Below are 25,876 nucleotides of genomic sequence, written 5' to 3' on the forward strand. Positions count from 1 at the left end.
CTCCATTCCTCCCTGTGCTGCCTAGAATGAGGAGGGGGTGGGCCTTGGTCTTCATCTCTCCCTCGTTCTACCTCTCCCCTGCTCTGCCCAGCCTGACTTTGCTCTTCCCCAGTTTTTTCCACAGCCAACGGATCTACTCTCACTCTCTGTCAGTCGTTCCTCTTCCCCTTCAGATTCAGACTCCAACAGGGCATGACAGGACCTGTTTGGGGGGTTTGAATAAACACCTGTAGAACTCTTGCCATGTGTGGAGGAACAGCGGGACAGCACAGGAACATTTGTCCTTGGCATCTCACTAGGTGGGCAGAAAGAGGAAGAAGAGGAGAGTCTGGCAGGAACAGAAGGGTAGAAAAGACCAAAGATGTCTACTTTGGGTTTAGCAACCTGTCACTAACATGTTGCAGCAGACTGTGGCTTTCAGAAGGAAAAAAATGCCATGTCAGACATATTGTAGTTTGATGTTCTTATTTCTCAACTGCCAACTTGACTGACAGCCATCTGAATTTGTAGATGGGAGTGCCAATCCTGCAGATCTTTAGGAAGACCGTTTAAGACCTGACTCTTCAGGTGAGTTGTAAAAGCTTTCTGTTCAGTTCATCGCTTTATCGCTTCATATGTTCTAATGAATTTTGTTTTGTATTAATCATGTTTTTTGTAGGTCACCCAGAGTCACATGATTTGGATTGGGCAGCCCCTTCCTTCCTTCCTTCCTTCCTTCCTTCCTTCCTTCCTTCCTTCCTTCCTTCCTTCCTTCCTTCTAAAATTCATTCATTCATGGGAACAATGAGAGGAGAAATTCTGTTTGCTTGAAGGGGCTGTAGCTTTACCTATTTTGAAAAGCTGAATAGGTATACAAGAGTAATGAAAGAATAAGGACAACTTTGCTTAGAGGAGAGGGGAAGGGAATGGGAAAGGAAAAAAACTTTTTAAATTAGAAGTGGGAAATCATGCTGGAGTAATAGCATGATCATTAGCCCTTGGAGACTTTAAAAACGGCTTCCCTTGCTTTGTACCGTCACAATTATCCTAGTCATTATATTTGCCAGTTTGAGAATTGCTGAAATAGAAGAAATCAAGGAGAAGTTGATCTCTTCATCTGGTGCATTTTATATTTTTAAGATATGTGTGTCCAACACTTCTGGAGGACAGCAGGTTAGATAATACCAACCAAGGAGAAGTAACAAAGATGATTAGGGGACTGGAGGCTAGAACATATGAAGAACGGTTGCAGGAACTGGGTATGTCTAGTTTAATAAAAAGAAGGATTAGGGGAGACATGATAGCAGTGTTCCAATATCTCAGGGGTTGCCACAAAGAAGAGGGACTCAAGCTATTCTCCAAAGCACCTGAGGGTAGAACAAGAAGCAATGGTTGGAAACTGATCAAGGAAAGAAACAACTTAGAACTAAGGAGAAATTTCCTGACAGTTAAAACAATTAATAAGTGGACCGACTTGCCTGCAGAAGTTGTGAATGCTCCAACACTGGAAATTTTTAAGAAAATGTTGGATAGCCATCTGACTGAGATGGTATAGGGTTTCCTGCCTGGGCAGGGGGTTGGACTAGAAGGCCTCCAAGGTCCCTTCCAACTCTGTTGTTGTATATCTATATATAGATACTCTGTTGTTGTTATTGTTAAATGGTTGAGAAATTGGACTTTGTCGCCTATCTGGGTTCAAGAAGCCCAGGATTAAATGCAGTCCTTGTGGATAAGAAAGAAGCAGTGAGTTCAGCTTAGTGTTATCTAGAATGGTTCATTATAGGAATAACAAAGCACAGATTTCCAGCATTCCTGGTATGAGCACTGGAAACTCCTCAATCTATCTTTCAGTTTCAGTTATGGCTGAAGCCTTTCTAGATTTCCTGCTAATAACCAAATGGAATTCATGAATACAGTCTTTCCCCAACAACAAACATCAATAAGAAACCATGTTCAGGATTACACAGAGGTGATAAGGCAGCAGAAGTGCATTATGTCTCCATCCTTGAATCTTCCCATAACCATCTGGTGACTAAGTGACTTGATTCCTCCTGGGAAGAATATTCACATTATCAGGCAGATAAATTCACTCTGATTTTCTCAGAGTTCAACTCGAACTGGACAAGCCCGACTAAGGTGCTTGGGGCATGGTCTTGCAGATTTATTTAGAATGAGTTTGAGTTTGTAATACCCGATGGAGTGGACAGGGTCCTTCAGATTGTGATGTTTGGCATTTGTTTATTAGATCCAAGTCCTTTCCTGCCCAGGAGATGATTTGCAGTTGAATTGGACAGTAGCTCAAGAGGGCCCTGGAGGGAAAGAATTACATGGACCCATCTCAGTCAGGCTTTAGACTGTGGTATATTCCTGATATGTTGTTGGTTTTGCATTTTGATGACCTGTGTTGGAGTTGGCATTGGGATGGGGTGTCCATATTTATTTATTTATTATTTATTTATTTATTTATTTATTTATTTATTTATTTATTTATTTATTTATTTTGTCAAATACATATTAAATAATATATATAAGTATAAGCATGAATTGAATACATAAAATGAATACAACTAAAGGGAACATTGGGACAGGGACGGTAGGCATGCTGGTGCTCTTATGCACGCTCCTTACAGACCTCTTAGGAATGGGGTGTGGTCAACAGTAGACAGCCTTAGGTTAAAGTTTTGGGTTTTTTGGGATGAGACCACGGAGTCTGGTAGTGCATTCCAGGCACTACCTGGAATGCACTACCTGTTACTGGAGTCATATTTTCTGCAATCGAGATTGGAGCAGTTCACTTTAAGTTTGAATCTATTGTATGCTCGTGTATTGTTGTGGTTGAAGCTGAAGTAGTCATCGACAGGAAGGACATTGTAGCAGATGATTTTATGAGCTATGCTCAGGTCATACCAAAGGCAGCGTAGTTCTAAATTTTCTAAACCCAGAATTTCAAGTGATGGCATAAGGTATTTTCTTGCAAGCAGAGAAGTGGAGGACTCTTCTTGTGAAATATTTCTGGACGTGCTCAATTGTATTAATGTCCGATATACAGTGTGGGTTCCAGACAGATGAGCTGTATTCAAGAATTGGTCTAGCAAATGTTTTGTATGCTCTGGTTAGTAGTGTAATCTTACCTGAGAAGAAGCTACACAAAATTAGATTTACAACTTTTAATGCCTTTTTGGCGATCCTTATGCTCAGTGATCTCTCAGCAGCTAATCAGTGACTAGGATATCCTTTTAGTTACCTGTGCAAAGCTTTATCTCCCTTGCAAGGCTGTGCAAGTGATGCTGTTGATGTCGAGTCTTTGTGTCTGGAAGTTGTGTAGATGCAGAAGAACAGACCTAGGCTGTGGATATTTGGGGGTAATATCCATCTTTGGGGGCCTTGGTTGAGAATGAATTTGGAATCATGGCTTCCGCTTGAAGAGTAGGCAGCAGCTGTTCCAAGAGGCTTTGCTCAGATCCATCTAATGCAGGGGTCTCCAACCTTAGCAACTTTAAGACTTGTGGACTTCAACTCCCAGAATTCCTCAGCCAGCTTTGCTGACTTAAAGTTGCCAAGGTTGGAGAGCCCTGATCTAATGCACCAGTTCCACCCATTTCTGGATCAGGAGACTCTTTGGACAGTCATGCTCAGTCATGAATAGACCATTGCAATGCACTCTATGAGAGGCTGCTCTTGAAAAACCATCTAAGAACTACAGCTGGTTCATAATATTATGGTATAAGCAGTAATAGCATGCCATGGTATATCCATAGGACACTACCGTTCTACAAGCTGCATTGGTTGCTGGTTAGTTTCTGGATGCAATTCAAGGTGCTGGTTACCATTTATGAATTTCTTTATGACATAGGGCTTTGTTACCTGAGGGACCATCTGTCTCTCATCATTTCTGCCCATCTGGTAAGATCCAGCAGAATAAGTTTGTTTCAAGTCTTCTCAGTTAAATAATGCCATTTGGTCGAACTCCCAAAGTATGTCTTCTCTATCACAACACCTGGAATGGCATCACTCCAAGAAATCCATATGGCTGTCCCACTGATGGTTACCAGGCATTGGGATAGGAAGGTGATTAGCCAGAGGTGGGTTTCAGCAGGTTCTGACCAGTTCTGGAGAACTGGTAGCATAAATTTTGAGTAGTTCAGAGAACCGGTAGTAAAAATTCTGACAGGCCCCACCCCCATCTATTCTTTGCCGCCCAAGTCCCAGCTGATCAGGAGGAAATGGGGATTTTGCAGTATCCTTCCCCTGCCACGCCCACCAAGCCACGCCCACAGAACTGATAGTAACAAATTTTGAAACCCACCACTGTGATTAGCCTCTATGAAGTTCTTCTTTTTCTGGAGGTACCTCCCTTGGTTCTTTTATTTTTATTTTATTGTTTTTGCTTTTCAAGACGACAAAGCACCCAGAACTGTTGAGAGCTGATTTTTTTTTATATCTCTTTAAAGAAACAAATAGGGACGCGGTGGCTCAGAGGCTAAGACGCTGAGCTTGTCGATCGAAAGGTCGGCAGTTCAGCAGTTCGAATCCCTAGTGCCGCATAACGGGGTGAACTCCCATTACTCGTCCTAGTTTCTGCCAACCTAGCAGTTCGAAAGCACGTTAAAAAATGCAAGTAGAAAAACAAGGACCACCTTTAGTGGGAAGGTAACAGCGTTCCGTGCGCCTTTGGTGTTGAGTCATGCTGGCCACATGACCACGGAGGCGTCTTCGGACAGCGCTGGCTCTTCGGCTTTGAAACAGATATGAGCACCGCCCCCTAGAGTCGGGAATGACTAGCACATATGTGCAAGGGGAACCTTTACCTTTAAAGAAACAAAAACAAAAATCTGGATATTTACCTTATTGGGAAAGGATGGATTAGTAAAAGTGTTCACTGATTCATAATTAAAATCAAATCACCTGCTTTGATTGTGATTAGAAGTTGATCTCCTAGCCAGAATATCACTTGAGGCATAACACGAAGCTTACAAACTGAAAAACAAAAGGTTGGAGGCAAATGCCACATTAGGAAGAAATGGAAGGCACAAAATATTCATATTTTCTCTTCCCTCCCCCCTCTTGGTATGCATTAATTTTCCAGTCTAATACAAGCAAAGCAATAAAAATAGAACATAGTACAGACCAATATTAATAGTATAATTATATTATTAGGTAGTTTCACCTTTTCAAATGCCTCGGAGGAGAAGAAAATGAGTTGTTTGCATGATTAAAATGTAGAACTGTTCATCTCCAGTGCCCTGGTGGAAAAGGGCAGAAGTGCCAGGATATGCATTAAAGGGTGAGGGTTTTCTACAGGTGTGGAGAGGTGAAACAGATTGAACCAAAGAGATACTCTGAACTTCCTTGGCTGGCAGATTAACACAGCTCCCACTTTCAGGATGTCCCAGCTTACTTTCACCTCTCACTGATGCCAAGAATAAAATGTCAATTGCTTTCTGTTGTTGAGCAAGCCTTTTATAGATTGTTGTTGTTGTTAGTTGCAAAGTCATGTCAGATCCATCGTGATCCCATGGACAACGTTCCTCCAGGCCTTCCTGTCCTCTACCATCCTCTGGAGTCCATTTAAGCTCACGCCTACTGCTTCAGTGACTCTATCCAGCCATCTCGTTCTCTGTCGTCCCGTTCTTCTTTTGCCCTCAATCTTTCCCAGCATTAGGCTCTTCTCCAGTGAGTCCTTCCTTCTCATTAGATGGCCAAAGTATTTGAGTTTCATCTTCAGGATCTGGCCTTCTAAAGCGCAGACAGGGTTGATCTCTCTAGGACTGACCGGTTTGATCACCTTGCAGTCTAAGGGACTCACAGGAGTCTTCTCCAGCACCAGAGTTCAAAAGCCTCAATTCTTTGGTGCTCAGCCTTCCTTATGGTTCAGCTTTCACAGCCATACATTGCAACTAGGAAAACCATAGTCTTACACATTTTTGTTGGCAGGGTGATGTCTTTGCTTTTTAGTATACTGTCTAGATTTGCCATAGCTTTTCTCCCCAGGAACAAGCTTCTTTTAATTTCTGGGGTGCATTTCTCCATCTGCGGTGATCTTGGAGCCCAGGAAAATAAAATCTGTCACTACCTCCATTTCTTCCCCATCTATTTGCCAGGAATGGAGAGGGCCGGATGCCATGATCTTAGTTTTCTTAATGTTGAGTTTCAAGCCAACTTTTGCACTCTCCTTCTTCACCCGCATCAAGAGGCTCTTTAGTGCCTCTTCACTTTCTGCCATTCGAGTGGTATCATCTGCATATCTGAGGTTGTTGATATTTGTAGATTGTAGATGGGTTAAAGCAGGGGTCTGCAAACTTGACTCTTTTAAGACTTGTGGACTTCAACTCCCAGAATTCCTCAGCCAGCTTTGCTGGGAGTGGAAGTCCACAACTCTTAAAAGAGCCAAGTTTGCAGACCCCTGGGTTAAAGATTGGTTAAAAAAAAGAAGAGAACAGTTTTACATTTCTTCAGTTATTTTGACCAAAAGGGGAAACTTGGCAGAACTTGGGTTAATTTCACCCAATTAGAAAACATCCCCTGGCCCCCTCAAAGAAATGTACTTTAGCTGCTGAACTGGGAGAGGAGGACTCTCATTGCAGATGTTACCTAGTGGACTAATAAAACTTCTGCAACTGGGCCACCAAGGTCAGAGAATACCAAGGACTCCACAGTTCAATCCTGAGCTATAGATACTCTTTTGTACTGAATCATAATTCCAACCCAATATAGTTAGCATCAGAGGTGGATTTCAGCAGGTTCTGACCAGTTCTGGAGAACCGGTAGTGGGAATTTTGAGTAGAACCAGTAAATATCACTTCTGACTGCTCCCCCCCAATCTATTGTCTCTGCCTCCTGAGTCCCAGTTGATCAGGAGGAAATGGGGATTTTGCAGTAACCTTCCCCTGGATTGGGGAAGGAATGGAGTTTTTACAGTATCCTTCCTCTGCCACGCCTACCAAGCCACACCCACCAAGCCAAGCCATGCCCACCAAGCCACACCCACAGAACCGGTAGTAAAAAAATTTGAAACCCACCACTGGTTAGCATCAACAGTGAAGGAAGCTGGGAGCTATATCTCAGCAACATCTGGCGAGCAGGGTTTTTTTCCCCATTCATGAGCTACAAACTGGCTCATTCTAGAAATTTTTCTCTAAAGTTTAAGATTCTAGTCCTGTTTAGTTAGAACTCTGCTTTATTACTAAGGGTAGTTAGTGTGTGGATCAAAACTCAGGCACGTTTCTGCACCTCTTGAGTTTTCCACTCATCTTGTTTCTTTAATAGGATTTTTTTAGCCTGCACTATCCCAAAAGTTTCAGGATAGAGAATAACATTTAATAGCAAAAATTCAGAACATTTTAATTAAGTAAAATTAAGTGTAATTACAGCTTGCACGTGGCAGGAAATGTAATGAGTGGTGCCATTAACAAGTCTGTTGGTAAAAGCAGATGAGGAGACCACACCAATGCTCATAATGAAACACTGGAGTGGAACACTTGTTATAAGTATGAATAATAGATGATTGTATGTTAAGAGCACACGGTTCAAATTCAAATGCTACCTGTTTTCAGACCGAACACTGACAGAAACAATAATTATTCAGTAGCCAATGTTTTTTTATTAATCATATTTTTCCCCCCAACTCATCTTATCTCTTACAAATCAGGATATGGAACTTTTGCAGATATTTGAGATCCAATTGCTAAGTGATTTATCAAGATCTCTGAACATGATTGGGTTTTTTTTTTGAAGACCTTTCACTAACATCATCAATGCTAGAAGGGAGGGAGGTTTTCTTTCTGTTTATAGACAAATGCTTGCCCTGTCAATGTTGGTGGGATTTGTTGTTTCCTTTTGGGTAATTCCTTGATTGGACTGCTGTTTACTGTTTATTTGTTTAAGTTGGTAGTTCCTTGATTGGGGTATAGTTCATTGCTTGACTGTCTTCTTTTCTGACTCTTCTTTTGCAAGATTGGATGCATGTCTGTTGGTCTGACTGTGATTTCACCTAAATCTGCATTTCCAGTTTATTCTAATGTACAACCAGAGATGGGCTGCTGCCGATTTGGCCCAGTTCGGGCGAACTGGTAGTTGCGATCCGGGGGTGGCCCACTCTCCCTGGCGCTATTCCGTCCTATATCGTCGTGGTTTTGAAGTTGTGCACATGCGCGGAAGGCCGCACACATGTGCAAAAGGCGCACACTCACATTTTTGGTGCTGGGCAAACTGGTTGTTACAACCGGCAGTAGCCCACCACTGTGTGCAACAACCACCCACCAATTCTGTAGAGTAAGAACAACAGGACATCACCCCTAACCCAAATACAGCTGAAAGCTGATGGTCACTCTGCCCATGTTTTCTGGTTAGAAATGGAAAATGGCAGAATTCTTCTCTTGCTGTATCAGCCTTTCCTATTCAATCTGACTAAATCAGCAGGCCTTGAGTCCCAGCAATACAAGAGTCTCATCTGATGGAATCCAGAGATCATGCATTTTCTGTCATTGCTCCTGCCTTCTGAACCAGCGTTTCTCCCAAGATTTGTGTGGCTCCCAACCTGACTTTCTAAACAAAGCTCTTAAAACACACCGTAACTTTTGCCAAGGCCTTGGTCTAGCTAATTGTGGGTCCTCAGCAGTAGTCTTGGTATGCAGGATATATTAAGTCTTATATGTTTGTTTGTTTTTAAAAATGTTTGTTACTGTTTAAATTTTTAACATTGTACATTGCCCAGAGTCATTTTGAATTGGGTAGCCTTACAAATGTAAACACACACACATGCACAAACACTGCCACACACATATACAGACACACACACACACCCCTTCCATTCAATTGTGCCTGCTTCTTGGAGGCTTCCTGAACAAGTCCCTGCAGTTTTCTTGACCAACTTTTTCTGAAACGGTTTGTCACTGCTTCCTTGCAAGGGTTGAGAGAAAGTGACTGTCCCAAGATCGCCCAACTGGCTTAGCAGGACTAGAACTCACAATCTAAAACCAAATATAAAATAAAATGCATACAATAGTACAGTTTGTTATCAGGATATTGGAATCAGATCATGGCAGGGAACCTATTTGAAGAGGAAAAACAGTTTCTGAAAGAAATAACTTGGTTTAATATCAGTATTAAATTAGTTTTAAACCAACCCATTTACAGAAAGATCTTGACAGACTTGAACATTGGGCGCTATCTAACAAAATGAAATTCAACAGTGAAAAAAGTAAGGTTCTACATTTAGGCCAAAAAACCCAAAATGTACAGGTACCGGATATGTGGTACCTTGCTCAATAGTAGTACCTGTGAGAGGGATCTTGGAATCCTAGTGGACAACCATTTAGATATGAGCCAGCAGTGTGCAGCAGCTGCCAAAAAAGCCAACACAGTTCTGGGCTGCATAAACAGAGGGATAGAATCAAGATTACGTGAATTGTTAATACCACTTTATAATGCCTTGGTAAGGCCACACTTGGAATATTGCATTCAGTTTTGGTCGCCACGATGTAAAAAGGATGTTGAGACTCTAGAAAGAATGCAGAGAAGAGCAATGAAGATGATTAGGGGACTGGAGGCTAAAACATATGAAGAATGGTTGCAGGAACTCAGTATGCCTAGTTTAATGAAAAGAAGGACTAGGGGAGATATGATAGCAGTGTTCCAATATCTCAGGGGTTGCCACAAAGAAGAGGGAGTCAAACTGTTCTCCAGAGCACCTGAGGGTAGAACAAGAAGCAAGGGGTAGAAACTAATCAAGGAGAGAAGCAACCTGGAACTAAGGAGAAATTTCCTGACAGTTAGAACAAGTAATCAGTGGAACAACTTGCCTGCAGAAGTTGTGAATGCTCCAACACTGGAAATTTTTAAGAAAATGTTGGATAGCCATTTGTCTGAAATGGTGTAGGGTTTCCTGCCTGGGCAGGGGGTTGGACTAGAAGACCTCCAAGGTCCCTTCCAACTCTAATATTATTATTATTACTTAATTAGAAACAATAATTATTTCTTTTTTAAAAAATCATTTATGGATCTGGCAAAATATAACAATAGTTATTTTAAGATGGAAGACAACTGCCGAACCTGTTTTTCTCAGCTAAGAAGAATGCCGGCAGAACAAATTGAATATTTTACCAAGGATTTACTTTTTATTCCAAATAATCCCACTAAGAATTAACTAGGAATTCTGAGTCTTGCTTTCTAATGAAGTCCTTAATATGCATCCAAGTACTATATAAAATTGTGGGCTTCAATGCTGGTGGTAATTTGAAACTATGACTGTTACTGAATCTGCTGTCCCCACCTTCTAAGCGATAGCCCCAGTTTGGCACAAGTTTTTGCAGCTTTAATACTGTCGCCAAGCCAACACATCAAAAACACTGTCTGCAGGGAACAAGTTCCTTTCTCAATCAGAAGGGAGATTTTTATGCACTAGATGGAATCAGCCGGGCATGTCTGGTTGGGAACAGCCCCCCAGTTTGAGACAAGCAGATTGCCATCAATACGTCCTTCAAAGACACCCTATTACAGTATTGCAATTCTAATAGGTACAGGGAATAAAATGATGCTAAAAAGGACCCAACGGTGATCTTCCCCAATGAAGATGACTCAGATTTTCCCCTCAGCTCTTCCCATTCCATTACAGATTATTGGATTCTGGGAAAACAATAGCAGAGGTAGCCAAATAACATAAAGTAAGATCTTGTGAAGGCGTCCAGGCCATTCCTTTTGTTCCTCAGAATCATTGCTTATCTCTGAATCCTTTTTGTGAACCAGAAGGAGCCTGGAAGGAGTTTGCTTGTCAGAAGGCAAGGATCACCTAGTGATGCTTCTGCTTCAGAGTTCTTATTCTCTTATGAAAAGGAAAAACCACCGTCTGTTTTTGATTAATTTGGGTTAGTGTGAGCTTGTTCTTGCTTTGTTGCTCTTTTCTTTTCCAGAGCTGAAACCATTCAGAAGAAATGAAGATCTTCCTCTCCTTCCAACTGTTGGAAGCTCCATCCAAAGTTGACCTGGTAGGACCAGAATGTGAGGCACAAGCTGCAAAGGAAAAAGTGATTCTTCTGCTCCCCCACCCATTTCTGTCTCCAACCTAAAAGTATTCTCCCTATATATTTCTCCATTAAATATTATTTGTGCAAACGATGCTTCCCTTAGCATATATGTAGCTATATGCTACATCTTGTAAATCTCTCCCCTCCTCTCCCTCTCCCTTTCACCAGTGGTGAAATTCAATTTTTTTTTACTACCAGTTCTCTGGGCATGGCTTGGTGGGCATGACAGGGGAAGGATACTGTAAAATCTCCATTCCCACCTCACTCCAGGAGAAGGCTACTGCAAAATCCCCATTCCCTCCTCACTCCTGGGGGATGAATATTGCAAAATCTCCATTCCCACTCCATTCTGGGGCCAGCCAGAGGTGGCATTTGCCAGTTCTCCGAATGACTCAAAATTTCTGCTACTGGTTCTCTAGAACCTGTCAAAACCTGCTGGATTTTACCCCTGCAAGAATCCCTCTAGTTCTGCTTTCTCCTATAGTTGAACATTGTATAAAATGGACCACTTCTTTAAATTTCACCTATGTTCCATATTACTCCCCCCAAGCCCTTTCCCCATTCATTCTCTGCACTCCAGCCCAATCTCCTATTGACCTAATTGTATAACCCTCCAAATGTTATGTCTTTGTCACAGTGAATTAAATGTGCTATTTTCTGAACCTCCTGCTTAGCTCTCATTGAAACAAAGATGCTCCTCGTCAAATTCTTTGCCTTCCTTTCATTGCGACTCTTTATTATTTGATTGTTTTCTACATTAGCATTAAGTATTAGTTGGTTTATATTCTCCCAAACTGCCAATTGTTTATTATTCGATAAGTTATATATCATTAGTCTTGAACATTAATTGCTTGAGACAAATAAAGATATACTACATCAGGGTAAATACATTGCTTGATTGGGAACTAATTGTAAGTAGGGAACTTATGGACCACATAAGATTGTTTAATAGCTAGAATTGTGGTACTGTGGCAGGTTCCAGTTTGCAAAAGGCTCTTCCCAAAACTTTTCGGGAGTTCTGTGTGAAAAATTCACCTAATTTGGAAAAAAGAAGACAATGCACAAAATTCTATAATTTAGTGTTGGTTTCTTTTTTTTTTTTGGTCTTTAAATTTTATTAATCTTGCCTAATCAGGTGCCCTTCATGTTTGACTGCATTGTTCCCATTATCCCCATCTACCTGGCTGGGAACAATGGGAGTGGACATTCAACATCCAATATATTTTGAGTATACTGTTGCGGGAAGGCAAAGGGAAGAGAACAGATCCCAGTTTCAGTAGTAGTTTCATGGCCAGCTTGTCCACAACCTATAGTTCCCCAGCGGTTGAGCTTGTCTCTCTGTAATATTCATGGTAACAGTGCAAAGGATATTCAATCAGTGTGTTTTTCCCTTCCCTGGTTAATGAGCTTTTATTTTGACAAGGAGGAAAAGGGTCTGTTTAAAAATAAGCCCATTTTCATTGCAGGTGACGATTGGGAAAGTGAACGCTATAAATAAAATGGCCTCTTTGCTTCCTCCTGCCTGCTGTCTTGCCTGGCAGTTCATCAGTGCCTCTATCGTTAACCTCTTTGTGTCAGGAGAGGCTCAGCATTTCCAGAATCCTAATTTCTAGAAGGCCTTGCTTTCTTCCAGATGGATTGTGGCACACAGGCTCAATCCATGTATGTAGGTAGTGACCTGGGCAGAGGGCAACAAGGACTCTTGCTGCCCCTATGGATATAACAGTAACAGAGTGGGAAGGGACCTTGGAGGTCATCTAGTCCAACCCTCTGCTCATGCAGGAGACCTATACTAGGGATTCAAACCAATGGTGAAATGTAAAATTTGTTGCTACTGGTTCTGTGGGCATGGCTTGATGGAGGAAGCGTTAATGTGACTGGGTGGGCATGGCCAACTTTTTTGGGACCGGCCGAAGAGGTTGTAGAAAAAAATGCTTTTAAAAGGCTCTGACGATCCCAGGTGAGCCTCACAATCAGCAGAGGCTTTTTTTTTTTTACTTTTAAAAGCATTTTTTTGGCTGAAGAAAAAATGCTTTTAAAACTAAAAAAAACACCCTCTGATGATCGAATGGCTCAGCTGTGCATGGTGGGGGGGGAGGGATTTTTGCTACTGGTTCTCCGAACCACCTGCTGCTATCGCTACTGGATCGGGCAATCCGGTCTGAACTGGGAGCATTTCACCCCTGATTCGAACTGCCGAACTGCCGACCTTTCTGATTGACAAGCTCAGCGTCTTAGCCACTGAGCCACCAGCCTATCTCATGCTCTGCAGAAATCTGCCATTTACATTTCAAATAGCCTTTTTTTTTTCACGTATCAGGGAGAAGAGCTCCTGTCCAATAGCCTAATTCCCCCAAAAAATGCTATGATGGAACCAAGAGACCTGCTAAAGCAGGAATCAAGGAGGTGGAAAATGATACGAAGCCTCCTCTTCTCTTTGAAATGCTACTGGTTTACCGGTTGGAGGGGAGTTTGGATGGTGTCAATGGGTCAATTATGGGGAGTGGAGGGCAATATAACTCTGCTGGAAGAGAAGAACTCTATTTAACCCACCAGAGAGGAGAAAGAGAATGACTGGAATGAGGTTGGAGGCAAGGTGCAATCCAGCATGAAAAAGGAGGAAGTGGAGAAATTAAGATCAAGGCCTTGGAGAATGAGAAGAATTTCAGCAAAGCCTGCAGAGTGACCCATTGGAGGAAGAAGAAAGTGAGGAGGGATTATTTGCACGTCTTGGGATTATTTATTGTATATATTACGCTTACACTGTATGTATGTGTCAGGTGTCTCTCTTCATGTTATCCTCACAACCACAACCTTGTAAAATAGATTGGACTGAGGTCCTTTTTCTATTTGCATTTAATTCTGATCTCATCATGTTCTGTTGGATGCCCACAGTAAGACGTTGTCTTAATCTCTTCTACAGCCCACAAATGAGAGAGGCCTTAAAACATCAGTAGCTGTACTGATGTATTTCCCCCTGTAAACCAGCAATGTCCGATGATGGCTACAAAGTGGTATACAAGTGATTATGTCCAAATTATGTGACCAGCAATGGATGGAGGAAATGGGCGCTTATTGGCCATTTCAGATAGATACCCTTTCCCCCAGACTCCAGTTGGTTCTTTTGCTGGTATTCTGCAAAAGAACACAGCTGGTCCTAGCAGTCATGTTTCACTAGAGTACCAAAAACATACAGTAACATTAGACTGGCTGGCTGAACTCTAGGTGGTTTAAATTCCATAGCTTTTGCTGATATATTGCAAGATTGAAATAGCAAAATAGAAGAAGGATGGGACCCATTGCCTCCTAAGAACAGGATAGAGGAAAGTTGAAGTCAACATTTGTAGCCGGAAGGAAGGAAGGAAGGAAGAAAGGAAGGAAGGAAGGAAGGAAGGGAAAGAAAGAAAGAAAGAAAGAAAGAAAGAAAAAGTAGATTGTAAATAAAACACTCGGTGCCTTATTTTGTGCTACACCCATTATATTTTCTCAAAATTGGATTGGAATGGAACGGAACGGAACGGAACAGAACAGAACAGAATAGAATAGATCACAAGTTGTAGACAAAATTCCCACGAAGTAAGCCACTGAACTGCAAGTGGCAGCTTTTCCAGTGGAGTCTCCTCAGAGTCTATAGAAATTCTGCTTGCTTGGATTTTTTTTGGTGAGGAAGGAGTACAGTACTAGGTGTTCAGTATCCGTCCCTACGGCCCCCTCTGTGATCTCTTCTTTCTCCTCTATTTTCATTGAGTCTTTGTACCACCCGAGGTTTAGGTAGATGCTGGGCTCAGCAACCCTGACAGCCTACTTTTGGACTGCTGTTATACTTTAGGGAGATTTGGGTTAATGTCAGCATTCCAGAAAAGCCCCAACTCCAAGTAATACTCTGAAGTTGCGGTCACCAATGTTTTGGACCTCAGGGATCACTAAATTCATAATTTTAAATCCCGGGGACCACTAATATGATCTGCCTAACGACTGGCTGGGTGGGCGTGGCTACATGGTCATGTGACTGGGTGGGAGTGGCCAACTTGATGTCACTCGCATCGAGGGGCACCTTGCCAGTCTTTACTCATTCCTCTCCTCCCAGCCATTCCTTGCCTGCCTCCCCGGGCTTCTTAGGGCCCCAAGAGGAAGCAGTTGTTGGAGCTAAGCAGTCACCACAAGAAAGAGTTGGCAACACAGCTGGTTCAGTTCAAATTGGATCTGACCGAGAAGGAGGCTCAGCAGAAGCACCTCACTGAGGACTAAGAGCAGAGGCTTTTCAAGCAGAGGAAAGACCTGCAGGAATGCAAGGCTGAAGTAGACCCCGAGTCGGAATTTCTGCCCCCCTCCGACCCACACAAAAAGACCTTGAAGGTGGAGACTCTCTGCAGCAACACAAATGTTCATTGCACATATCCGGCACAGGGACCGTAGTTTGAGGAGCCTTGATTTAGTGCAATATAAAAAATGCAAATAATTTTTCTGTGGACCACCAAAATTTTCTTGCGAACCATCAGTGGTCCACGGACCACCAGTTGATGACCGCTGCTCTGAAGCAAGCAAAGTTCTATTTACTAGAATAGGTAAACTGGCACATCTGGGAAAACCCGAATCTGAGAGGTCCGGGTTTTCCCTCAGTAAATCAAAAACCCCAAAATCATCCCCTGACTCCTCAGTCGATCACATGCTACAATCACCATCGGTCCCATCTCGAGACAGCACTCCGACCACTCCTTCTCCAGATGCAGGATCGGCCTGACCTTGACCGACAGAAAGAATGCTATTATGTCTAAAGGCAATCCCTCTACTAAATCTCCCCTCCTATTTTCCCTCACATGAGAAAGTGGCAGCATGGAAGCTTCTGGCTTAATATGGCTTCCAAAGCTGACACTAGGACTGTTTGCTATTGTAGTTGCCAGTTGACAGGTATAGAGGCACAGAAGTGAGTTGCCTTCCTTTGGGGAAGGCAAGTATAATGTTTGATCAAGGAACTGCAGGGATTCTCCAGAGAGTGGCTGAATGTGAGGAATATGAAGTATCACGTAATATCACATAGAATCATATGGATTCTAGAGGATTCTGGGTGGTCACGCAAATGTTTTGGTTAACCCTGCCAGTAAAGCTTTGGTCCATCTGAAAGAACAAGTATCCAGTTTCCTTCATAGCCTGCACTTTCAGCTTTGTGTTATTCAGCAAAAATACTTCCAGCACTTATCAAGGTCAGAGTGGTGAATATGAAAATGAATATTTGTCATGTTCATCCTTGATCATTCTTTTTCTATTTTGCCTGTTTTTTAACCAGGTTTAAAATGCAGCATTTTGTTCAAAATAGGCTTTTGTTAATAGATTTTCAAAAGTCTGTATTTGTAAGCTGGGGAGGAAATAGGAAAAAAAAAAGTAAATAGGCACTGAAAATAACCACTCTTGTGACTTACAACAACCAGTTTCCCTCCTCCCCCAACACAAAAATAATGATGAGTGGAAAATGCTTTGGCAGATGAAATAGCCAAATAATCCACATACCCTATATGGAAGTGTGTTATTTGTTGAATTGCTAATCAAAATAAATACACAGAGAGTTAAGGCTAGAAATCAATGGAAAATAAAGCACAACAACAAAAGGAACAGGAAAAAACCTCAGAGTGGCCACAAATTAAAAGTTTGCTGTCGCAAGATGAAGTCGGGATGTTTATTAGCTGAAAAGACTGCAAATAGAATAGAATAGAATAGAATTCTTTATTGGCCAAGTGTGATTGGACACACAAGGAATTTGTCTTTGGTGGATACACTCTCCATGTACATAAAAGAAAAGATACATTCATCAAGAATCATAAGGTACAACACTTTATCATTACGAGTATTAGAAGGTAAAGATAAAAGGGAGTAAAGGGTAAAGAGAGCTAAATTAATTAATTAATGTTTGTCAGGATGGTTCCCTAGTTCAGCCTGCGGCTTTGTAATGCTTTGATTCTGTAAAGGTGGTTTGGAAGTTATGGGACCCTAGTCCATGATGGGCAGCTGTGTGGCTCAGGGAAAGACGCAGATACTTTAAAAGTTTGTAGACAAGTGTTAAGTTTGGACTTCTGGCCTCCAAAATCCATTGTTCAATTGGGCTACACCAGGGATGTTCAAACTTGGCTCCTTGAAGAGTGGTGGACTTCAACTCCCAGAATTCCCAAGCCAGCATGAGCTATAAATATGAGCAAGTTCTGAGAGTTGAAGTCCACCACTCTTCAAGGGGCCACGTTTGGACATCCCTGAGCTACACTAACTTCGTTTAGGATTTCTAAGAAGCTTCTACATAGCTACTGAGGGGGGGGGGGGAAAGGTACTTGTGATAAGATAGGCTTCGAGTGGCTAAAGAAGGATTTTTCTTTCCCTCTCATGCTGTGACTCCTTTTGTTCTTGGGCTGTAGCGAGTCCCGTAAACCAAGAAAGCCCACCTTGCTCGCACACGTCTTAGCTTTTTGCTGTTGTTTTTGCTAGCACGGTCAATCTCCTTTTTCTTATTACCTGGGACTTCTTATGAGCTTCACAGCTCCCAGATCCAATTCTATTTAATGACAGAGGGAGAAATCGATGGCGGCTTGGCTTTGAAAGCACTCCAGTAGTAATTCCGTGGGAGCCATCAGCAGCTGAGCTTTTCTGTCTCCTGCCATCTCTTTCTCTTCTTGCTGGGATAACATTTTTGTTTCCTTGCTTTGAATCTTGTCTATCTCCCCTGGCCTTCCTGCAACCAGGAACCGAAACCTGCAATGTTGAGATTGAATAGAAGGTAGAAGCTTTAGAAAAAAACATTTATTTGCATGATAAGTGGAAACAAACTGGGCTGTTCTCGGTTTTGTAAGGACTAACGTGCCAACAGGATTGACATAAACAGCATCCTTCAAAACACTTTTAGCCTGGATATTGGGAACCTCTATCTCAGCGGTTCTCAACCTGTGGGTCGCGACCCCGTTGGGGGTCGAATGACGATTTGCCAGGGGTCGCCTAAGTCCATCGGAAATATGGGAAGTATACTTGTGAGTGGAAGAATCGCGCTCCAATGGTTGACTCCGCAAGCCAGCTGCAAGCTCTTCAAATCGCTAGCCAAATTCGGCTTCAGGCGCGATGAATTAAAAAAGAGAGAAATCTTTGCTCTGATGTCTCCCTCTCAAGCCAGCTGCAATCACTCCCAATCACTAGCCTAATCTGGCTTCAGGCGTGATAAACTTAATAGGGGAGGAGTCTCCGCTTTAATGCCTCCGTCCTCAAGGCAATCGCAAGCAGTTCAGATCGCTAGCCAATACGGCTTCAGGCGCGATAAATTCAAAACGAAAATAATTTTATGGTTGGGGTCAGCAAATCATGGGGAATTGTATTAAAGGGGTCGCAGCACTATAAAGATTGAGAACCATTGCTCTATCTGGTGATTTTAATCTAGCCTTAGGAGCCTATTCCCTTTCTGTCCTTCTTTCCCTTCCCTTCCTTGTGAGAAAGTCAATACCTTGTCTTCCAGCAGGCATGATCAAACATAAGAAACAGGACATTCTGAAGTTCTTGCAGCATTCTAGATTTGTTTTTGGGTCCAGCAGCTAAAATCCTCGTCCACTGACAGTTTCAACACTACAGAAGCATCTTCATATTTTATTGCTATACACATTTTCCTTTTTTATAATTTTCACTTCTGAAGAGGAGCCAGTTTTGCCTTTGTGATGAGTAATGTCAGTGTCATTGTTTTTATATTTTTTTAAAAAAGATGACAGTTTATATCCATAAAAACTAATACAGGGGTACTTTGATACCCATCGTTAATTGGTTCCAGGAAGCTCAATGAGTATCAAAAATAATGAGTACCAAACAAAATTTTTTCATAAGGAATCATGGAGTGAGTCACAAGGCAGCTGACACCAATGCGTTCTAGCTTGTGCATTGTGTACCAAACAAATGATGAGTACTGGGTCAAAATGTGTTGAGTACCAAATTCGATGAGTTTCAAAGCAGTGGAGTACCAAGGTACCACTGTACAAAGTAAAAAAAAGAAAAGAATTAAAAGAAAAAAACAGGTGGTGAAGAAAATAAAAAAGGAAATTAAAAAAAACACAGTAAGAAAAAATACACAAACACTCTTGACCTACTAATACGAAATGAAACAAAATATTTTAACATTGGGCATATTGAAAGATATTTTTGCATAATGGGTCCAGAAGTTAATTTTAAGAGTGGGGTTTTTTTTTTTGCCTATGTGGACCATCTGTATTTAAAAGGTACTATGAAAGAGAAGCAAGTATTACCAGACATGATTTAGACTGATTTAAAAGTAGTTTTTTAAAATGACAGACTAAAAGAATGATATGGAAAAATATGTTGTAGTGGATATATAAAAGAAACTGGCTGATGTTTTAATAATTAAAAAGGATATACAAATAGCAATCTAAGAGAGTGACTTGGATAATTTCCTTATATTGACTTTACAAAAGAGGTTTCTTAAAGCGTTGAAGAATTTTGTGAGACAAGCATTGTTTTTACAGTGGGAATCTTTATGATATTTCATTGACGGTTTACCAAGGATGGCATTCTGTCCATGCTTGTGGCTGCTGTGCCCAAAAACCTGTCTGAATAATGGGGAGAATCAGAATTCCTGTTTAATCACAAGCTGTGCAATATCTTCTGTCATGGCTTTGATAAGCTTCCATAGTTTAATATTTTGTGAGAAACATTCAGAAATACTGTTAGTGCGCAAGGGATGAGAAAAGGTTGTTTATAGCTCTTTGATTGAAATGCTTTTCCCGCAAACCTTGTTATCGGATGAAAATTGTGCCTTCAAGTTGCATTTACTAAATTCTTTTCCAACTGTATCACTATATGCAAACTATAAGCTCAAATCCCTCACGGAATATGTAAAGGAGAGTTGAGTGCTGTAAATGTTAAGTATTATGAAAAACGTATCATTTGGCTCCAAAATGGTTCGGCGCTCATACTCTACCAGTTCTCCCTCATTTTTATTTTAACCCATATTGAGTCAGCAACCTGAACAGCTTGCAAGCTACTTAACATGATCTCTAATATATAGGTACGAGTTTATTCACTATATCTTCCCTTTCTTCGAATAACTCTTTTTAAAATCACAACAACTCTGCAAGATAGGTTGGGCTGGGAGATTGTGATGAATCCAGAGTCACCCAGTAAGTTTCCTTGTCTAATTCGGACTTGATTGTGGGCTTAAAACTGAGTCTCCTTGTTCCTGGGCCAACATCTTAACCCATACACTACACTGGCTCTTTTTGTGGTGTTATCTCTATCTACACAACAGATAATATAGTGTTCTATTGATAAAATCCAACAGTAGGCAATGTGCTGTCTTAGGATACCTAGCCTTTGATGCTAGAAGATTCTAGGCTCCCACTTTTTTTAGATTTTAGATTTAGATTTTTAGATTTAGATCACAATCAGTGATCCATTGGATCATCGTTTCAAAGTTATTTCCTAACCTAAACAAAGAAAGGGAAGGAGGTGGTAAAAAAGCAGTGGGAGTAGGAGCTGGACTAACAACTACAAGAGCTTTAGTTCTTTTAGTTAGAATTACAGTTATATCAGGTTTAGATCATCATCATCATCATCATAATATTTTAATTTGTATACCACCCTTCTCCCGAAGGACTCAGGGCAGTTTACAGCCAAGATAAAATACAATAGAAACACATACAATACTAAAAACAGACGTTAAAAAACTTATTAAATTTGGCCCAATTTTAAAATACAATCAAACCCTATAAAATTAAAACCCATAAAATCAACTACAAAATTAAAATTCAACCCGATCTAAATGGAATTTCCTAATAAAAACATGTCTTCTTGTGGTTAAACAATAAACACCACTCTTTGAGATCTGTTAATTGAGCTATTCGTTTTATTATTATTTTTCTGCACCTCTATTTTGCTGTATAAAATTACTGTCATATTGTTTTCCCCTCCTGCATCTCTGTGTTAGGAAGGGCAGAGGCATCTCCTGTGTTTTGGGTTTTTATGGGAACAGGTGACTTCCCACCCTGTTTCCTGCTTCCCATCTTGCACTCAGCCAGTGATGGTGCAAGTTTGCAGGATGGTGACAACAATCCCACAATTGATATAACTGTGTAATGGGTAGGCTGGGCTAAATGTACATTGAGAATGCAGAAGGAATACTTTGTGATATGTCACAGCTCAAGGTGTGCTTCAAGAGGAAATGATCATACATATCTCACACAATCAGTGATGGGTTCCCCTGGTTCAGACCTATTCTATAGAACCGGTAGTAAAACCGGCGGGAGGCTCCGCCCCCTGACCCAAACGTCATCAAAAGCGATTTGCGCATGCGCAGGGCACAATGCAAACCGCTAGTAAAGGTAAGTAGAACCCACCCCTGCCCTCGATGTCTTTTTTTTTTTAATTGAAAGAGTTTTAAAAAACAAAAACATTTCCTTTTTCCCCTCCTCCCAAAAACCCTTCCTCCCCCCCCGGCTTCCCGGGTCAATCACAAGGTATTGTTATACATAAACCAAACATAGAATAAAATTTTCCCTTCCAATCCAAATAACCACATCCAAAGCTTTTCATCTCCCAACCCCCTCCCCATTACATAAAATAACTTTCTAATTATTCAAAGGCAATCTGATATTTCTTAATCTGATATCTATTTTGTAGATAATCAATCCATTTTTTCCATTCAATTAAATATCTTTCCTGCGTATTGTCTTTTTAAAAAGCTGAGATTTTAGCCATCTCAGCCAAATTAGTAACTTTCAGTATCCATTCTTCTATTGTAGGTATCTCTTCTTTCTTCCAGTATTGTCCAATCAACAGTCTTGCTGCTGTTATTAAATTCAGAATCAATTTAGTCTGAATCCCTGTACAATCCGTTATAATTCCCAAAAGGAAAAATTGTGGCAGGAACTTTATCTTCTTCTTCAGTACATTTTGAATAATCCACCAAATTCTTATCCAAAAGACCTTAATTTTCTTGCAAGTCCCCTGCCCTCGATGTCTTGTTTAAGGAAAATGGGCAGCCAGTATTATTTCTTAAAATAGCATCAGTACTGTAAAGAATTGTTCCACAGAGGCAACAGAGTCCCTTACATATCTCCAGAATTAATTCCAAATAAAAACAATTCAGGCTGAGTATGACTTTCATGCTGAAAGTGATTAGTCACACTTTACTCGAACATATAATGTGAGTTTAACAAGAGCCTAAGACCATGATGGTGAACCTATGGCATGCGTGCCCAAGGTGGTGCATAGAGCCATCTTTCTGGGAACATGAGCTGTCGCCCAATTCACCTGCAGCTGCACATGCACATGCGCCCCAGCTGGTGTTTGGGCCTCCACTGCACATGCGTGCCATTCAGAGGACCCAGCTGGTCCTTGGAGCTCTCCTGCGCATGCGTGCGCATTTGCGCATGCGTGCAAGAGTACTTGCTCACAGTGAGCACAGGTGCAGATGGTGCTTCACATGTGTGCATTGCATGTGCAAAAACCACATACATGCGCAGATGGTGCAATTGCATGCACAGCGCATGTGGGAGCTGCGCAAAACCTGCGCGGATGGCATGCACATGCGCAAAGCACATACCTGTTCGGCACTTGGTGAGTAAAAGGTTTGCCACCACTGTCACAGATGTGTTAATGGGGTGAAAATGTCTGTCCACCTCATCACTTGCTAAAGCAATACTTCACCGCAAGCATGCAGCATTCTAATTACAGTAATGTAGGAGGAAAGGGATTTGTTTATCTCTTTCCATGCAAATATGTGCAAGTGCTTCCCAGCTTTTGCTGCAGCAAATGATCATCTATCTGAATAACTATTATCCTACTGAGCTGTATGTTTGCTTTGTGTAGATCAGTGGACCAGCACAGCATATTCAGTCTAAGTCGTCTTCCGTTTTGTTCTAGCATGGATATTCGAAGTCAGTGGAAGGTATGTAATCGCTTGGAGGGGAAGAGGGGAAGTGTTAATGGCATACTTCAGAGCAGCAGTAATAAACACAATCACATAAAATGGCTCCAGTGACGTCACCCTCCTGCTGGGTGCTCAAACAGAGCACTCCGTGTTAGAAGATTGTAAAAGTCAGTGAAACAGAAAATAAATCACTGTTCACTGAGCTTAGCATAATCTCTGGGTGAAAGAGGTTATCAGAATTGTGGAAGAGTGGCAGGTCTGACAGGGGGTTTGCTCTCAAGAGCGAATTTTCCTGGATTTATGACCCCACCGAATTCCACTCCTTCCAACTTCAGCACGCCCCTGTTTTTATCAGGGAAAAGGAGAGGAATGTCGCTTCTGCTCCAGAGGACTTATTAAATTGATTGATATTCCAAGCAGACGGGAATTTCACAAGCGTTCAATCTTTGATGCAGAATCAGCATGGCAAGTACCGACTCCCTTTTTGAAATTTGAAACCTTTCTTTGTCTTTGATTAATTGACTTTTAAAATGGCGTCTAAAAGTGAAAGTAAAAATTTTTTAGTACGATGAAGCAGCGTTACTTGTGGATTGTTACAAACGGAGTTTTTTTATACTGAAAGGAGGGAAGGAGAGTTATTAACTTTGAATTCCTGATTCTTTTGAAGACAGAATGGCAGCTAAACCTTTAAAGCCTTCTGGAAGAAGGGGATCTGAACCAAGTCTTGAGGAAATATTGAAAGAACAATTAAAACTTTCTGAAGATAGGCAAAAAGAGATGATGGAGAATTTTAATGCAAAAATAAGAGAAGATATTCTTATGGCAGTTCAAGGACTGAGTAAAAAAATTGAAGGATTGGAAGTGGAAATGCAACAGATCTCTCAGTCAAATAAGTATTTAGAAGACGAAATGAAAGGTGTTCAGAAAAAAGTGGATCAAAATGAAGATCAGGTTGTGATATTACAATATAAACTTATGGAAGGAGCTCTTAGAATTGTTACATGAGAGGTTGACCCTCTGGGATTATAGTTCGTTTATTTTATTAGGAGACTGGAATGGAGTAATTGATACAAGAAGGGATAAGAGAACCTCCTCCAAGAAGATACCTATACATGCAAAATTACCAAAATCCTTTTTTGAAATGATGGAAGACTTTGAGTTTAGAGATATATGGAGGTTACGGAATCCAGATGAGAGAGATTTTACTTTTTTTTCTGATAGGCATCAATCTTTTTCACGCATTGATTTTATTTTAATTTCTAATGACTTGCTTTCTAGGGTGAAGAAAACGAAGATATTTCCGAGGTGTTTAACTGACCATAGCCCAGTATGGATGGAATTATTACAAGGGAAAAAAGGTGGTAGAACATGGAGGTTGAATGAAAATCTGTTTAGATATGAGGATAATGTAACTTATTGTAAGAAACAGTTAAAAGAATTTTTTGATTTTAATATGTACAAAGGGACACCTATAGGAACTGTGTGGGAAGCGAGCAAAGCGTTTATTAGAGGGATATTGATTTATTTGGACAATAGGCAAAGGAATAATAAACAAAGGCAGCGTAGATATTTGGAAGAAGAAATTCAAAGGAAGCAACAGTTATTAATTCAAAACCCACAAGATCATAAACTTAAAGAGGCTATAAAAATATTACAGAGTCAATTTAATATGTTAATGGCAGACCAGGTGGCAACGAATATACAATATGCTAAACATAATACCTTTTGTAATGCAAATAAACCTGGGAGATGGTTGGCATATAATTTAAGGAAGAAACAGAAAGCACGTGTCATACAAAAAATAGAATATAAAGGTAAAGAGATATACCAACAGGATAAAATTAAAAAGGCATTCTCAGAATTTTATACTGCACTATATGCAAAAGACAAAATATTGAATAGGGACATTTATGATTATTTGAAAGATTATAAGGTTAATATTCTAACATTAGAACAGAGGAGGAGCTGAATCGGCCGATAGCTACTGGAGAAATAGTGGAGGCAATTAAACAATTAAAATGGGGAAAACCCCTGGTACAGATGGTCTTACAGCAACTTATTATAAAAAAACACAGGATGAAATATTAGGCCCACTTAAAGAATTATTTAATCAGATACAATTAGGATTGGGAATACCCCCGTCATGGAAAACATCTTTTATTTCACTCATACCAAAGAGGAGCAAGACTGCTCTAAACCTGGTAACTATAGGCCGATTTCACTTTTAAATAATGATTATAAGATTTTGTAAAATAATAGCAAATAGATTAATGTTAGTTTTACAACAAAGAATTCATACTGATCAATCTGGTTTTATAAAAGGAGGCAGATGAGGAATAATGTTAGACAGATTATTAATATATTGGAATATTTGGAAAGAAGAATACTTCAGCAGCACTTATTTTTTGGATGCAGAAAGCCTTTGATCGATTGCATTGGGATTTTTTATTTAAATTAATAGAGAAAATGCAATTTGGAGACTGTTTTATTAGAATAATTAAAGCGATTTATGGAGAGCAAACAGCACAGATTATAGTAAATGGTAGTTTGACAGAAGTTATTAAGATTGCGAAAGGAACAAGACAGGGATGTCCCTTATCACCATTATTGTTTGTTTTGACTCTGGAACCATTATTAGATAAAATACGAGAATTAATGAAAATAGAGGAATTAAGATTAGACAATATGAGTACAAAGTTAGAGCTTTTGCAGATGATGTAGTGGTTACGTTAACAAATCCTATAAATTCAAGTAGATTTTTGTTGGAAGTAATTGATAAATATGGAAAGGTATCAGGATTTAAAATAAATCAGAATAAAACAAAAGTGATAATTAAAAATATGTCTATACAACAGAAACAAAAACTAGAGGAAATGACAGGATTTGAGGTAGTAAAAAAGGTTAAATATTTAGGGGTCTATATTAGCTCATCGAACAAGAAACTTTATAAGAATAATTATGACTTGCTATGGCAAAAAGT

General features: G+C 40.6%; 1 protein-coding gene across 10 annotated transcripts in view; it reads left to right on the forward strand.

The window, feature by feature from the left end:
- The window catches only part of TAC3 (tachykinin precursor 3), a 161,158-nt gene that overhangs the window by 80,638 nt on the left and 54,644 nt on the right, over positions 1–25,876 (forward strand). For 2 of the 10 annotated variants that reach the window (XM_058171535.1, XM_058171534.1), the window contains exon 2: positions 10,887–11,000. The exons of 3 other annotated variants lie outside the window; for them this stretch is intronic. In XM_058171535.1, the coding sequence (XP_058027518.1) occupies positions 10,908–11,000 (93 nt within the window). In that variant the 5' untranslated portion in view covers positions 10,887–10,907. Of the gene's footprint in view, positions 1–494; positions 568–10,886; positions 11,001–25,876 lie in introns of those variants that run through there. 5 more of the 10 variants (XM_058171533.1, XM_058171536.1, XM_058171537.1 and 2 more) reach the window with 5 other exon arrangements.

Source organism: Ahaetulla prasina, chromosome 2, assembly GCF_028640845.1.
Source record: "Ahaetulla prasina isolate Xishuangbanna chromosome 2, ASM2864084v1, whole genome shotgun sequence".
Taxonomy (NCBI): Eukaryota; Metazoa; Chordata; class Lepidosauria; order Squamata; family Colubridae; genus Ahaetulla; species Ahaetulla prasina.